General features: G+C 37.0%; 1 protein-coding gene across 1 annotated transcript in view; it reads right to left on the bottom strand.

Annotated features, from left to right (window-relative positions):
• Positions 1 to 18315, bottom strand: part of COG5 (component of oligomeric golgi complex 5) — a 174171-nt gene that overhangs the window by 145756 nt on the left and 10100 nt on the right. Inside the window, exon 6 of the mRNA XM_071423903.1 lies at positions 18097 to 18217. Within this exon, the coding sequence (XP_071280004.1) occupies positions 18097 to 18217 (121 nt within the window). The remainder of the gene's footprint in view (positions 1 to 18096; positions 18218 to 18315) is intronic.

The following is an 18315-nucleotide window of genomic DNA, read 5'->3' as shown; positions in this document are numbered from 1 at the left end:
CACCGACCTCTAGTGTGACACAAGGACCTTTCACACGGGAATTTTTCATTCATACCATCTATCTACACAGATATGATTGTCAAATGCCACAGCTAAAGTAAAAGGTAACTTTCCTGCCCTTGATAACTTTGTTATTCCCCACTGTGTTCAGCTCTAGCCACGCAACTGCCTTGTCACAAACCAATCACCAATACTGCCAGCTACCGTATTCCTGCATTTCCTGGGCAGCCATGGCATACCCATGCCTTTGTTCTACATTGTCTTCTTCAATTTCATCTTAAACCTGCATTGAAGTGTCAAGAAGCCTTATGAAGTTATCATCATCCATAGCACTATAAGCAAGAATTAAGATATTTATCCAAACATAAGTTTGTCAAGTTGTTTGCACCGTGCCATGCTTAAAAATTTCTTCATTTCAATGAAACCCTGGTGGGGAGGGGGAAACAAAACAAAAAGCTGCAAAATCAATGAGCATGATTTCACTCCTCTTGTTACATAAACTGATCAAAGTGTCATCAGCTACCAGTATATTTAAAATGCTAATTCTCAATAACTACTATCTTATATAAAAAAGCAGATCACACTCTTGAATACGAGAGCTAGTTTGACTAAAACATTACATAAAAAATTAGGATTTCTAAAGCACTTTTCTGAAGTTGTGTATAAAAAAAGGTGCAGTTTTAAGGGAACAAAAAGCTCTTCTCCACCACATAGCTAAATTATTAATCATATGTGTATTGCCAAAACTGGTTTTGGGCTTAAAAAAAAAATACCTGCAATGTACTTAGTCTACTTGAGCTCATGCCTTAGCTTGCCAGAACTGAAGACTCAAAATATAATACTGAAGCTCCATATTCCACAAACAGTAGCCACTTATAATCATGTAAATTCTACCTAGAAATGTTATTATCTGATTGATTTGAAATGATGTGAAATTACTGTGTAACATATATTCAAACTTACTTTCATATTTTCACTGAGGTTTTTTTGTGGAAATTGGCCCAAAAATACCTGCATTCAACTGCATTTAAAGCACTTTTTTATCCAAGTTATCTCGGATTTCCTAGAAGAACAGAAATCCTACATCTTATTTGAGAGGCTGCAGAGAGGAAGTAAATGCAATAATCTCTTTTTTTTTTTAAATCTCATATCCTCCACATTTACCACTTTAAAAATTCTTTTGGGAATAATTTCTGAAAATAAATGCACCCAAAATATTTAAGCAGAAACTATTATTTTTTTCTTTTTTGTACCCCTTCTTCATTTCCTTTTCCAGCTACCCTCTCTATTTTGAACACTAGAAACAGGAGAAGCTGGGATGTGTAGGGTTAATATCATAACATGATTTCAGTGATTACAAATCTTCCAATAAAGCATTCTTAAACGAAAGATACTACTCATTCATTTAAAAAGATGGAAAGGAGAAATGATAATGAACAGATTAATAAGTCTACATCATGTCCTTATCTGAAAAAAGCATTTAGAAAAGCTTTCAGACTTGAAAGGTTTCTTGACAACATAACCTTACTTCTTAAAATTAAATAAAACCTCAAGAATTACACATTTAGTGTTAAAAGCTCATTCATTAGAAAATCAGATGCAATGAAGCAGCACTTCATAGCAGAGAAAGAGCAGCCTAGGAATTGCCCAAAGAGATTAAGCCCAGTTTTAAAGGCTGTGTCGATCACACTCATTGATTGCCTTTACGAATATAAGCAGCTTCATTTTTACTATTCTTCATCTTCAACAAAATTTTAAAAAGGAGACTTATACTACATTGGAGTACACTTTGAGGGCTGCAGAAAAAAATTCTACATACAGAAGGAAGGAACACAAGTAAGAATATGTGCCATCCTACATACACCCAGAAACCATCATAAAACAGAACCATACATTATCTGTACCTCATGACAAATTTAACACAAGACAAAATAAAAAGTAAATTGTGAAGACACACTGCATATCCTACAGACACGAGGATTTCAGGAGTGATATGATGGTGTGGGTGCTTGACAGATAGACTAAAACAGAATGCAAAGAGGCAGCATTGCTGAAGAAAAAAGGGCAAATTTATGCCATAGTATTGTACAATAAGAAGCCCACTACATTCTTTAAAATGATCTCACCACAGTGAATCATTAGTTCAATTACATTTCACACCACTCAGCCTAAGGCAAGCAGAATTGCACAGGACTCCAAAAATATTAATTCCAGCAAACACATCTCAGAAACACAAGCAAGCACTGCCAATTTCCACACGTTCTCTGTCTCTAAAGTATTAGCTGGTATCTGACTATGTTGTTTTTTAACTGCAAATGCATTTCCATTCAATTTTACATTGTAAAATGAGGTTATCTCCCACTAAAAATACCAAAATAAGCAGAGTGCAGTGCCAGTATCTATTAGAATATTCAAGAAGCATACCTTCACACACTAGTACATCACAAACCTGTGAAACTGAAATGTAAATACATCACAAACATCTAGTTTCTAGTACACAACAATTTTTATGGATTACAAGGCATGTAATCCACACATGGTCGGAAGTTCTGTTTACTTTATTAGTGCCAAGGGAATAGCAGTCACTTCTGTACTTTCTAAATATATTAGATTAAAAATGTATGCAGTTGGATACACATCAGATCAATTCACCTCCCTTCATTGTTACATAAATACACACATGTATGTCATACATAATTATTATTTATTTGTACACACAAAAGGGTTTAACATCAGGATCTATTTTTTATTTATATGAAGGAGGTTTGGTAAGAGTAACACTGAACTGGACTGACAGGCACTATGTCCCACCACACATAAACTTAAACATCCTATCTCCCCCACCTGTGTTGGATTTTTTTCATTTTAAGTTAAATAATTCTTTGAAAGGCTACAGAATTTACCCAGACAGAAGAACAAAATTTCTGTTGTGTTAACCATTAAATATACCATATTGCAGTATTTCTTTTTAAAGTGATGTATGTGCTAATTATCAAATTTCTTTGACAGTTGAATATTCTAGACTTATGTTTGTTTCCTACGAAAAAGGTTTTAGTTGCCAATTGCCATCAAACTCTTTTGAAAGGAGAGAATACAGCATTCTTTAGCAAAGTTTCAATGCAGTATTAAAAAATCTAGAATATGCTAAATTACTCTTCTGTTACCTCCAAAATACAGCTAAGACAAAATACCTCCAACATACAGCTAAGAACAATCACCTTCTGTCTTAAAATTTTCCAGCCTTATAAGAGCTGAATTCCACTCCTACTTCACACATTCTGCCATTATATCACTGAATGTATTTGTCTTACACCAAGAGGAAAGAAGAATCTGACTCTATAATTACCATCTCCTTTTTCTACTTCATAGAGCACTTGTGCAATTCAAGAAGCAAAATTAAATCCAGGGTTTGGGTTTTGTTTTGGTGGGGGAAGGTAAAAAAAAAAAAAAAAAAAGGAAAAAACCACATACTAACAGGAAAATCAGAATCCCTCAGAGACAATAAGGGTTGAAGAAGAAGGATGTGAAGAAGAAGAGGAGTACAGGTCCAGCAGAAAAGGGCAGAAGGGAGCACTCTAAGGCAGCTAGGGCCATCAGGACCACAGAAAGGCAGAGGGCAACACACATTTGCTGTGGGAAAAATGCTAACCTTAATTTTTAGGTTGTAGCAGCCAAAAAAATAAGAACTGGTCTTTGAATCATTGAGTGTGATATGTGGTTGTGCCAAAATTGCTGGGAGGAGAGGGGGGAGCAAGATGAATAGCAACTCCAGAAAAGGCTTTTGATTTAACAAAATATACACAGAATAAATGCCAAACCAAAAGTATGCACAATTCTATTACCTCTTTTCCTACAGATAAAATACAAAATACATACAGAGTACAAGCATTACAAGAAAAGACCTGAAAGGTTAAGCATGTGCTCCCAGTGATACATTTTAAAATATGCTATTGAATTTTCCTTTAGTCAGTCAGATAACTTCAGTTCATCTGGGTGCTTAGAGTGTGTTTCACTACCACAGTATGTTTTTAACTACTGCTTCTTTATCACAGTTTAATTATTTTTGTAGAGTAATAAATTGAAGGAGATATATCATTAGGCATCTTTAAATTCTTTGCTAAAATTATACTTCAGTGATTATTGTAGACTGAAACAATGGGAGAAATATCTTTTTGTGTATTTACTTTATGGATTTCTGTATCACCTTCTTTTCCTCTTTTACAAAGAAATTCTCACACAATGAAAAGAAATCGACTTGAAATGAAAAAACGGGAGATTTACAGTGAAAGTTGTGTGATAGGTACACAACCTGAACTTATTAAACCAATTCTTTTTATAGTTTGAATGAATTGTATCCTTAGCATATAAGCATTTCTATATCCACATTCTGATTCCTGACACTGCAGCCAGGCAAGCAGGCAGGCAGGCTGAGAGCACAAAGCTGTTGGCACACAGCACACTCGTGTTTCCTTTCCAAGATGGGTTTGTGGAAATATACTTTTGGTTTCTGTTACCCTGACACGATCTCTAACTTCCTATCATATATTGTAACAGTTTAACCTGATAACATAGCTAATAAACAAATCAATGTCACTGCTGAAACAACATTGCTGTAAAATCTGTCACTCTGGCTATGTCAGACTGCTATTAACATAGCTGTATTAGCACAGTTTTACTTTTAACTGTACCAGGAACTCTCACAATCTGTTGTGAGATTTTACTTCAAATTAAATTCAATTTCAACTCAATTAGTAGGGGGGAAAAAGCACAGTAACTTATTGCTACTCTGCACCACAGTTTTCTTTCAAATTTTATTTCAAGATATTTTTCATAGATTCCAGTCAGAAATAGAGATAAAAAGGGATAAGGAGGAGAAAAGGACATCTTCCCACATTAGTAAATTATTACAAATGTAAATTATCAATTAAATTATTACAAATCAGTGATAATTTGTGTACTAGGCTGCATTTACAACAGGCTGAAAACACACTTAAGGCAAAAAAAAAAGATAAAGGAACACTATTTGCCATGTATGCATCATCACAAAACAAAAGGTGAGTGTGAGCACTGCTGTTTTAAAACACCTTAATAAAATTGAGGAAGATTATTACTCCTGCTAAGAGCTCTAACAGCTAGTAAATGAGACTTATCAATGAACAAGGACAAACAAAACAAAAGACGTGAAAATCGGTTGAGGAGAAGCTCGACATGACCCAGATATGACCCAGAAATGTGCCTGAAGCCCAGAAAGGCAAAGGAAGCTCATCAGCATCAAAGGAATCTGGCCAGCAGGAAGAGGCAGGTGATGCTCCCTCTACTCCTCTCTCATGAGGCCCCACCTGGACTGCTGTGTCCAGCTCTGGGGCCACAACCCAAACATGCTGACCTGAGAAAGTTCAGAATGGCCATGGAGACATCACAGGGGTAGAGCAACTGTACAATGAAGACAGCTGAGAGTTGGGGTTGTTCAGCCTGGAGAAGTGAAGGCTCTGAGACCTCAGAGCACCTTCCAGTATCAGTGGGACCGACAAGAAGCTCTTTAACAAGAGCACGTCGTGAAAGGACAAAGGGAAATGGCTTCAAACTGAAGCAGGACAAGTCTAGGTTAGATATTGGGAATTAACTCTTTACTGTGAGGGTGGTGAGGCACAGGAACAGGCTGCATAGAGCAGCTCTGGAACCTCCATCCCTGGAAGTATTCAAGGCCAGGTTGGATGGGGCTTTGAGCAACCTGGTCTAGTGGAAGGTGTCTTAGCAGTGGGGTGGAAGCAGATGGTCTTTAAGATCCCCTTCCAAACTAAACCCTTCTGTGATTCGATGAAGAGAATCTGTGGGTAAAGATTACATTGTGGACATATAACCTTTACAGTCAAAATTATTAAAATGGAGGTATATAGCTCATCTGCACTTGCATCAAACAGCAATGAAGTACAGAAAAGTGCACATGAAGACAAGTTAAAGAGATCTTTAAAAAGTTAATATATTCAGAAGCTTCTAATAAATCTTGCCTCAGTTTTACAGCATACAGTGAAGATTCCAGAGCAGTTCAAATAAACTAGAATAAAAGTGAGAAACTTTTGATTCAGTCACTGATTTTTTCTTGTGCCCTGAATTTTTTTCCAGTCAAAAGTTTCTGCAACTCTAGTTTGCCAATCAGATCTGCTAAAACTGGGCAAGGGGGGAATCTTTGAAGTTGTAGACAACCTGGCAGAGAAACAGTATGTTCTCAAAATAATAGGAAGTTCCTTCTTTTAATGAGGTTAGGTTTCCACATTTTTCCCTGAGATTACATGAAAAAAGGTATGAGACCCTGCTGGTTTTCAGCTGAGGAAGGTCTAACTTTAAGACAACTAAGTCAGTAATTAGACTTAATGCCTGTGAATAACTGAAGGTTGGGCCTGAAAGGTAAACACATAAGACAACTGGACTATTTTATGTTTCAAACAGTAACTGAGCAGAGATGATAAAATGCTTAAACAATATTTGAAAATTACGTGCATGAGTTGGGTGACAAAGAGAAAAAATTACTCCTATAAAAACAGCCTATTTTTAAAGCTGTTTCCTGTGAAGAATGAAATCTTACTCTACACTTCTCATTACTTTGTGTTACATACAAGACAAGAGTAACAATAGTTACAGGGATAACTAGTAACAATAGGGATACTGGCTCCCATCCAGGGCCTGAACAAAGATTAGCCTTCAGTCTACTTATCACAGCTATTTGGTTAGACTTTTTAACCAGAACTGGCTATACTTTAATGAGAAATGAACAGGATAAAATTGGGTATTATGTTTAAGATTTGAACAACCAGTATTTACTTGAAGAATTACAACAAAATTGTGTATATAATCCAATTTTTCAATTATTTTATACTTCTGAATTTCCAGGCCTCATTTTCCAGTCCTTAGCTCTTGCCATTTCCTTTCCTGCAAATCCAAGAGCCCTTCTGTGGGTCCTTTATTTTCTCCCCATGAATGCACCTCTACAGTCTTAATCTTCATGAAAAAAGGGCCCACTTAATCACCCACTGTGACATGTATAATTGCATTTATTCACAGGTAACCACAAAACTGTTTTTATCTGTAGAGCACAATTCCCTACACCATTTGCACAAGTACAGATTTGTCTGACACAGCTGCATGAATGCAAGAACAGAAACAACATTGGTAAAGCAATCCCAGCAAGGACATGGTCCAATTCCAAAGCTTTACAGTTTAGTTACCCCTATTTCTCTGTTCCAGCTCCCCTAGTAACAAAATCATCTACTAAGAATGTAGAGCAGCTTTGAGGTGAGGAGAATATGGCTTATTTAAATACCTGCTTTGGGGAAAAATAACTTAAAAAGGGAGGTTTAAGTCATCTAAATTTATGCACATAAATCTATAACACATCTACACAATTTCTTTAATCAATTCAGTAAGCAAAACACAAAAATTTGTTTGACAACACATATTTTCCATAAAAAGGTACTTGACTATCATTAATTCAGCTTTACAGCCCTGAATTCTTTCAAATGAATTCAACTTCCCTACTATTTTTTTAGAGTAGCTTTGTATCTACTTGACATTGATACCAATAGAAATACCATCTCCTTCTAAATGCTGGAACAACACAAGTTGGACTTTCTCCTTCCCTATTCAGTAAAGAATTACAAACTAATGTCTCTGGGAACTTAGCACTTTTGTGTAACATCCTTGTTAGTTGTTGGTATCCTTGCTCTATGGAAGAACAAATTCACTGCCTTCAAACAGAAAACAAGAGCACTTACTGAAAAGTCCTCATATTCTCCATCTTTATGAACAATCTGGAAACCAGTATATTAATACGTTTATTCCATGATAGGTGTCTTTCTGGTTCCAGTCAGTCATGGACTTTTTTTTGCAATATTTTAGATTTTTCATACCTATAATCTATATTTGCAATGCATTCAGTGGTATTTATACATTGTTTTCCAATGGTAGTTGTTGTCTTTGCTTTGTCACTACATTAGAACAGGCCTTCAGCCAGGAGTACCCTCTTTCTTGACTGCCAAAAAGCCAGTATTTCACAACCTAATATTGTCTTCTCAGCAAGCTTTCAGCTTTCAAGTTTGGCTAAATACATATGCCCACCTGCTGAACAGAAGATCCTCTGCAATGGAAAATCAACTCTTTCCAAAATCAAACACTGAACACTGGGTCTATTCTCAGTTTGCCCTACGCGTCACAACTTGCCCAACTTGCCACTCTGGCAACAAATGTCTTCCAATTCCAATAAGTTTGTTTATTATAAGAGAACACAAAATAACACTTCCTGTGTTAGAAATGGGTGACTGTAAAGCAGTGGCTGCAGAGGACAAGTAGTCTAGGCTGCCAGCACTGTGCTTCCACACACTGGAAACATGCAACGATTTGGTTTTTCTGGTTCAATTCAGTGGGCTGTGAAAGTAACATCTTTTGGGTTTTGTTAGCTGACTTTCAGATCTATATGCATTTACAGTTACTTCTACTGAAACTTGTCTTTCTATGATCCTCAATGGAATTTTCTGAAAATTATTTTCTACCATCATTATTTGATTTTCTAGTAATCATTCTAATCCAATGCTCGCTTTTTCCTTGGTCACCACAAGTCACCTGTCCATTTTATCCATTTCTATTCTCTCTCACTCTACTGCTGAATCTGTTTGTTCAAAAACAAATAAAAACCATTCTGTTTTGTCAGGCATACAATATTGAAGTGTTATTTCTGAATGAACCATGCTCTTCTTCTGTTCAACCGCTGGGTTACACACTAATAAATGCTTCAGTCCCAGCAGAAAGAAAAAGATCATTACTAGAAACTGCTTTTCAGTGTCATTTCCTTGACCACTAAACAAGTGATTTCACCATGCCACAGAAAAACAAAACTCAGCTACCCTCAGCCAGCATCCCTAGAAAAAATATGTGTGACATTTCTCTACACCTTTCCATGGACAAATGATCATCTATTGAACTCAAACCACCAACGGGATCATCTTAGAGACCACTACTCTCATTCTGGGAGAACTAACCTGCAGTTTAGTTCTGAATCTCCAGAGAAAGTTATAAAGGCCATGTCCTACCAGAGGTTCACACAGTGCCTATGCATACTTAGCCAGAAATATAAAACTGCAATTTCCTTGCAGAACTTCCACTCAGAGCAGAACAGACAACTGGATCCATACTGTTTCAGATGTATCATTCCAGCTGTAAAAGGAACTAGAGAAGTAAATTTTTCCATTCTAGTCATTTGTGTCACCACTTTTAGAGCCCTAGCACTTCGCTGTTTACTTGAACTTTAATGCCTGTTGAAACAGAGTAAGAATATACCACAAATTTAGAGATGACATCACTCTGTGTTGTTGACAGCCCTGCATTCATTTACTATTTGGAATTATGTCATTCAACTTGCCTTTCTCATCATGACCATATACACACAGCTTTTGCTTTGTTTATGTAATATGTAAGAGATAATGCAAATTATTTTCAAAGTCTTGCCATCTAACTCATACTCTCTACAATGTATTTATAATTTACAAGTTGCAAAAGGAGAAACTCTCAGAGACTCACCACTAACCTCTGTGTCCCTTCCATTCTCTTAGTCAAAAGTACTTCTTTTAATCTTTTTTTTCATCTTGGGTCTGGTCTTTTTTTTTTTAAGCTAATATGGAGTTTTTTAAGTCAGTGCACAAAAATTACTAGATTCAAAGGCAGACAGAGCTTGCAGACATCTTTTGGTCTTGCTAGTTTTTGTATGTCACTTGGAAACAGAAACCCAGGGCTCTTCTTTCTATATTTATGTAGTTCTATTGAATAAGTATGACTATCCAGTAAAAATATTTTGTCTCAAAAGTCATAGATGTCATAGGATCTGTACTAATTACACAATCATAACTGCTTCAAACCAATTAAAAATAAAAATAATCCTCTGAATTAGTATATACCCTGTATCTGGCTGAACACAAACATTCATAAATACAAGCCTATTTGTGTTGCTGGCTCTCTCATATCATATCTCTACTCTTATGGCACACCTTAGCTAACAAATACAAAAATATTTACTGTTCAAACACTTGAAAAGATCAATGGGTAAAGCAAAAACAAGGTCCACACCTTGTTGCAATGCCATCCTTCTGGTGGGGAACAAATATGTCTTAACAGCAAAACAGGTTTGGTATAACTCCTTACTGTTCTATGAGGGTACAAAATTCTCCTTCTCCTCTCAAAGTAATTAGTACAGTTTTCAGATTTTAGAGTTACACATTTAAATTCACTAATTGCAAAATAAACAAACAAAAATTGGAAAATAAAGAACTATGAGACATGGCCCTTACATTTAAACCTATTAATGAAAACGATAGGATGGTGTAATTGCCAAGATCATCTTCTACAATTTCCCTTTTCATCACTCCTTCTATTCTTCCTTTCCAATCAGTTCTTCTTTCAAAATTCCAAAGTCCCTTTATTTCAGCATTAGGTGACACTGCAAACCCCAGATACAACCTCTAGATCACAAAACCCCAGACCACGTGATGTATTACCAAAGCAAATGGAAAACACTGCAGTCACAGTAATTTTAAGAAATAAGAAGTACTGGCTTAATCTCAAGCACTAAACTGAATGTACTACCAATGCAAACACTATTTGTGCTTATGTCCCTGTCCATAGACAGTTTAAATGCATAATAATTTATCAACTGCATGATGGGTGCAGTTCTTCTGCTGTCCTGACAATAATTCATCTCCAAGCAGAAAACACTTTGTGGCAGTCCATCACATTCCACCTCCCATTCCTTACTTATTGTCCACTATCTTTTCTTTCCCACTGGAGCTCTCTGACCTGTTAGAAGTGAATAAACCAAGAGCTGTCAGGCCCAGATTTTACTCTGTACCAGCTGAAGCCTAGCTTAATGTAATACTGGCCTACAACCAAAACTTCTATACATTGGATCATATAATAAAAGTCATAACTGATCTTAATAATGAAATAGCAGAAATCCGATTTAGGGAACAGATGACAGGGAGCTGGAAAGAGTAAAGCTTTTCAGAAATATAAGGAACAAAAGGTGTAGACATCTGTAACTGAAAAAGAAAAAAAGCAAAAGACAGAAATAGTCTTCGATGGGCCTGGAATATGGATAAAAACTTTTAAAAATACTCTCCACGCTACAGCAAAAGCAACCTGAACACACCATAAATAACTTCTGACACAGCCTTACTACTGGGCTGTCAGTAATATATCCCTTAGGAACAGGTTAACACCATGATAGAAAGTGGAATACTAAACCCATTTTAAAACATTTGACACACAGCCCTACAACAAGGCCTATGTGCTTGAGGCTAAAATTACCAGACACTTAATAGTATAGCAAAATCAAATTTTTGGAGTAGTTACAGCTAAAAGATTAATCTCATCAATACCAGAAATAAACTTAATGCTTACATGAAAAAATTGTTTCACCTAATACAGCAAACTTGAAACTTGTTTACAGTTGTTTAATGGAAACTAGGCATGAAGAAATCCCAGAATTACAAACATACTCTGATTCTTTTTCTTGAACTGTATGCATAAAGAAAATTAAACTCAAAACCCTGGTAATTTAAAGGATATGTTTAAAAAGAAAACTGCAACAGGATTTTTTACTTGCATCAATTCAAACTTAAGTCTTTTCTCTTGCATGCCTGTCAGTGTTTAGTGAGTTCTACTTAAATGGTTAGAAGAAGAATGATGCCAGAGAATAGGTAAAACACATGAAATATTTATGTAAAATGTTTTGTCTAACATCAGGTTTCCAAGCCAGGAATCCTAGTCGCAGCAAAACATAATTTGATGGTAAAATCTGTATGCTCTGTCTGCCTTGCTCAAAGAAGATAAAGAGGTCTTACACTATTAGCCTCTTAATAATGAAAAATTGTATTAAGTTTTGAAGATCATTCTATTACATGCACATTAATTTGTTATCTTACAGTTAATGTTTCAAATTAATGAACTTGTTACATACTACCAAGAATGTACTTTATTTCAAAAGCCAAGGAAAAAAATTAACTTTTCCACCAGAAAGGGTTTCTTTTGGCCTGGAATACTACAAATAAAAATTCACGCATCAAATTTCTGCATTATCTTCCATCTTACGGTAACAGAATCTCACAAAAACATAAAGGAAAATAAAAACCAACTCAACTGAAAGCAACAACATGAAATTGAAGAACATGGAGACTGCATTCAGCTGCAGAAAGGCACAGTATTTTTTAGTCCAGACCACATCAGTCAAGGTCTGGCACTGTTACTGTTAACACCACTGGGGATAGAAGAAAATGTTTTAGCAGGATATTTGCACTTCCTATGGATGCAGATGCACCACCTGAAGCAGTGGCACTAATGCAGATGGCTCTGAGCCAGTAATACAATTCAGTCATTCTCAGCAAGACTAATTACCCCAGGCAAAGAGTCATGCAATCCAAGCCATGTAATTTCTATTAATTAAATCAGTTCACTTACCCCTACAGAACAATGCATTGTGCTACAGACATGTGCTATATTATTTTGGGGGACACTAGAAATTGCACAAGGCAGCAAACCGTAAGGCATCTAAGTCCCTAAGCAAAAGCACCATGAAAGCAACACTTCCCTCAAGTTTGCTGAGTGTTGATTCTTATGGGAAACTGTGTACAGCAGTATTAGTATCACCAAATCTGTCTGCTCCGTGTACTAGCAGAGAAAGACTTCACTGACATGACAGTAGCCAAGCCCATCCTCACTTTAACAGGAGTCAACACAAGATCTGGCTTGGCAATCATATACTGTAAATTATTGCTGGGAACAGAAGAACAAAAAAGAAGTTCATGACTGAGCAGGATACAGGAAGAAGACGGCAGTGAAAGAGAGCTGCCACAGTATCCATGGCAGGTGTTCAGACAGTTTACCATTGCAAGTTTAGTAATACTTGTGTACAGACACATAACACATTGAATGTCACTGCAAAAACTGTAGCAGCAAAAACGAAACAGCTTTTAGACAACAATATTTAACCTGAGGAACAAATATTGCAGTCAGCCAATCTGCAATCACTTCAGAATAAGTCACTGTGTATTAGCTAGGCTACTGAGGCTATTTTAATACTCAAATAATAAGGTACACTGTGGAAACCACAATTAAAGGTAATTCCACCTGGCAATTGATAGGGCTAACTAGTATAAAATAAACTAGCTTAATACTTACCACTAGAACAACAAATTAAAACTGTTGTTTCCTAAATACTAATTAGTAGTGCTTAGTATTTAGATAAACACATAACAATATTCATCACTCATCCCAAATACTAAAAAACTGAAAGAGAAAAGTAACATCTTAAAAACAGTCAGGCAGCTTGCCTTCTTTCCCAGAAAAGGGGAAAAAAAAATAGATACAGGACACTTACATTCACACAGTCATTATCACCTTCCTTTTCCTGCTCACTGCATTCTCCTAGACCAGACTGACATAATAGCTTTTGAGGGTCAGTTTTTGCAGCACTCAAGTAACACAATGAACTACGTGAAGTTTATGTGAATGTCAGTCAAAAAGAAGAGAAGTAACTGTGTCAGAGGGTTGAGATGAAGGTCTTTGAGAAAATTTTTCTATCTCATCTAAAGGAATGATAAGAAGAGGCTGAAGTGATGGCATGAAATTTCCTGTCACACTGTTCTAATAATATTCCAGGTGGTATCTGGGAACAATGCCCAACAAACCAACTTGTGAAGAACATTTTATATGAAGCATGCCAATTTAAAAAAAAAAAAAAAAAAGAAAAAGCAAAACCAACCAAACAAAAAAAAAATGGGGAAGGAGGGGAATATCTCCAAGAGACACAAAGGACTGGGAGCTGATCACCTCACTGAGTCCTCCCACTTCAAGGCAAAATCATCTCTATCTAATTAACCCTGCTTATTGCAGAGGAGTTGAACTAGATCAGCTTTAAAGGTTCCTTCCAACCCAAGCTATTCCATGACTATATGATTTCATTCCCGATACATGCTTTGTCTAAAACACTTTTAAAAAGGCTTCAAATACTGCTTCACAGCTCCCCTGAAATTATAATTTCTGGCAGAACTCTTTCCTAATTTTCAGAAAAAAAATACTTTTGCTTCATTTTAGGCCCATTACTTACTGTTTAAATCACAGTGCATATGGAGAGCCATTTAATGCCTTCCCGTCTGAAAAACCTTTGTTTATCTGAAGAACATTACTCTCCCTCTCACTCTCCTCTTTCCAAAACAAAGCCACACACTTCCAGCTCCTTCACCCACTGACTATCCTCAAGACCTTCAGCCACCATTGCTGCTGTGCTTAGGAGTTTCTCTAATTAACATACATCTTCCTTCAATGAGGTGCTTCAAAAGGGACTTGATACTCTGAAGCATGAACAAAAGATTATTTTCAAGTGCCTTGCACACAATACCCTTCCTTACAAATATCAGCACAAACTTTATTGCCAACAATGTCACACTGCTACAAAATAAATGAACAAGTGGCTTGCACTCAATTTGTGCGGAACTATCAACCCTCTCAGCAGAACTGTAATCCATTCAGTCATTTCTCCTGTTCCCCCTCTTAACTAGAACTATTTATTGTGAGGACTTTGCACTTGTCTGAAAGAAATAAAATCAGTTCAGGTAAGATGTATCTCCAATTCGCTAAGAATATTTTTCATTCTAATCCTGTTTCCCAACATACCTCCCCATTCATCTCTGCTTGATTATTGGTAGTAAATTTAATAAGGATATATGCCATATTACATCACTCAAATCATTAATGAAAATACAAGCCAGCTACAGAACACATTTTAGCAACACCCTGCTTGATATATTGCTGGGTAAGTGAACAACAGATGAAGGCTTTTGGGGTACAGCTTTCTCTGAACTTCTGCACTCACTGCATGACATTTTCATCTGGATTCTATTGCCAATCCTGTAGTGTGACACGGTGTCAAGAGCCCTATTTAAATCAATGGTGTCAAGAGCCCTATTTAAATCAAACTACAAGACAGCCATTGATCTCTCTAGTCCCAAGGCCTGTTATGCTGCCAACAAAGAAAATACGGTTGGTTAAACAGGATTCATTCCTGATAAATCTGTGTGTCCTACTATTTAACAGCACTCTTATACAGACTCCAACAAATAGTTTATTTGTTCTAGACTTCCTTTGCTTAAGGAAGTCAGGTCAGAAAAAACCTTCTTCTCAGTAAAAGCTACTGTTTCTTGTAGTTTCTCTAATTGACACATATTTCTACCTAATTCAAATATTTTCAATATTTACCACAGCCTTTCCCATCACTGCAAAATAAACTTCAATACACTACTAAGTAGAAGTTGTGATGGAACTAACATAGATTAGCTACAGGAATATATGTTAAATACATACCTAAACATGCACATTTGTGTCCCCCAAACATACACACATAGTGTAGCAGTACATTAAAAGAAAACTTGACAGTTATCTCAAGATTCTGCACAGAATCCCTTAGAAGCAATGGAAGGTATCTTTTACCACAGCAAGTGCAAAGCTTTCACAGTAATATCACAGGGCTGAGTTTGAGAAAGCAGAAATTACTCTGCGCCACATGTACAACAGAAAGGTAATAAACAATGGAATGATTTTTTTCCTGGAACAAGAGATGAAAGGGATATTCAGGAATATCTGGCTAAACCACAGATCAGGGTTCATCTTGGACATGAAAGCAAGCCTCTGTGACCCAGAGGTCCCTATCCAATACCAGGCTTTCACAGCACTCACGTCTACCACCTATTTACCACCATCAGAAGTTGCAGCACTGCCCCAAAGCTTTCATATCTCACCAACTGAACTGCCAGCTCTCAGTGCTGTTCCCATGCTTCCCACCCTCAGAGCACTACATCACATTTCCCATCTTCCTGAAGCACGGCACTTGCACAGCCTCACCCCAAGCCACCACATCCCCAGTGCTCTCCTGCCACACACCACCACCACCACTCTGCTAGAGATCTCCCACCCATCCCAATGCTTTCCAAGTCCAGAAGCACAGCACTTCCCCAGCCATACCCCACACTCCCTGCTGACTCTCACAGCAGAACCCTGACCCATGCTGAGTGCAGCCCCCGAGCTCTCCTCCCCTTGGAACAGAGCTATCCCACACCCAGCACTGCCTCTCCACACAGGACAGGCACCTCCAATTCCCTGCACCAGCATCTCCTAAGGGGGTGCTCCCATCCACGCTGTGTTGGGAGGCATGGCCAGCTGGGAAGCAAGAAGAATGCAAACCAGCCAAGGGTGACAAAGATGCAGATGGAGAGGAAAGAGAGAAAAAAGGAAGAAATACCAGGAAAGAAGATGGAAAGAGAAATGACAGTAGATAAGGTACTTTACCTGGCCATAAACCATCCAGAACTAAGGGTAAAGGATTAAATTAAGGACCACAAGCCTTGGCTACCCCCAGGGACCGTAGGATCCAATTCAAAAGGGTCACCTAATGGGACACATTTCCCCTCACATTCAACAATAATTACTCAGACTTTGCTAAGCTTCAGGAAAACACCAAGTATTTGAAAACAAGAAATTCAAAAGACTGTGGCACTTCAACAAAAGAAAGTGCAAGGTCTTTTTTTTATTTAAATGGTTGTCATCATCTTACTGCAAAGCTCCCACACCTTCTCAGTGATTTCTCATGGGTAGCTCCTCACATCGCTGACTCCTTCTTCTTCTTCACAGCACAACCAACAAACTCCATCTCTCTCCTCACCCAGCTAACCCACTCTTTTGTAGCACTCATCTTCTTATTGGACAGCTGTGGCCTATTAAGGGCAGGCCTGTTCCTAATCTTTGGTGATTAGTACAGCTGCAACTCCTCAGGTGTGAGATTATCTTCTGCACTATCTTTATTTTCTTACATTCTATCCCTCCACAAATGGTGAAACAAAAAAAGAGGAAAATGAGTACTAAAAAGTATTTTCTGTCAAAGAAAGAAACCCTAAAAACTACACTAAACATCTCAGATTTTACCACTAAATTGTATTAATTTGTTTAACAGGATCAAGGCAATCCAGGTAGTTAACAGACAGTATTATTTTATATATTCTGAAGATGTAACGGTAGAGCAAAATGGAAAGAAAAGTAAAAATAAGCAGAAAAAATATTCTAACTTACAATGATAGAACTGGCACTTAAGTGCTCCAATCAGACGGATATACTAAATAAATACATAAACTTTCTGCTTGCAACACAGCATCTGCCAGTTATAGGACTAAGTCATTGTCTAATAATTTTTTGATCACACAATATAAAAAGAGCAGTAGTGACAAATATGCAAAATAAACTTCAGGATGATTCTGAATGTTTGATAGTTTAGCCCTCCCACACCTATTTTTGGAAGTTGGAATTTGAATACCATTAAATCAGAGGAGAAACAGCTGGCAAGATACCATATACAACACCACTAACTGATCTCCAAGACTAATGTGACGCTCCTCACTGCATCCTGCAGCACAGTGTGGAATTTCCCAAGCTAGCTCAAGTATAGAAAACAATCTAGCAATGTAACATGAGCCTTCATGGAACTACCTCATTATACTTCACACAAGCCAATAAAATAAAGGGTAAATTAGTCACTACTGCAGCAGAACACTTCTAGCATCTGAACTAGGTTAGGTATCTGTATATCATATCACCTATGGCTTTCATAAAAGTCACATGGCCAATATCTTTCTTTTAGGACATAAACTGTAGTTTAAACTATGCCTTATTATAGTGCAATGTCTCCCAAAAGCTAAATATATATCTGCTGCATCTGAGTGTGTTTTATAGAAACATAAACCAGTATGAAATTGCTCCACAAAGAAATTGTTGCCCAAAAGAGCACAGGTTATTATCACAGAATTTTCATATTATTAAACACCTGTATCTAGAGAAGTCATACAAAAAATGTAAAGGACTAGTAAGTTCTGTCCATCCCATTTCCCAATTTAAATCAGGAAGTAGAAAGCAAGAACCACAGTAAAAAGTTTTGGGTGTTTCTTTACCTCAAACACTAGTGTAAGTCATGTGAGCACAAGCTAAAAATGTATCTAAAAGTAATTAAGAAGGACTCACCAAGTTCATTGAGACTCTGGGCAGCTTTTGTTATCTCTCTGCTTCCTCCTTGCAGTTGTCCTTGAAGTCTCTTACTGAGATACAAGATGCGTATTATCCTCCGCAGCAAGTCACAGGCAGCCTGCAGGGAAATTGTGGCATCAGGGGATATTATCAGTATATTACCATCACATAATACCACTACTCAAATGTGGAAACATCTTAACCAAAAAAGGAAAT

The sequence above is a fragment of the Agelaius tricolor genome, unplaced genomic scaffold (genome assembly GCF_023055355.1).
Source record: "Agelaius tricolor isolate 1412-34295 unplaced genomic scaffold, bAgeTri1.0.p SCAF_3, whole genome shotgun sequence".
Lineage (NCBI taxonomy): Eukaryota > Metazoa > Chordata > Aves > Passeriformes > Icteridae > Agelaius > Agelaius tricolor.
The sequence above is the reverse complement of the archived record's forward strand: the minus strand, read 5'-3'. Positions and strand labels throughout refer to the sequence as shown.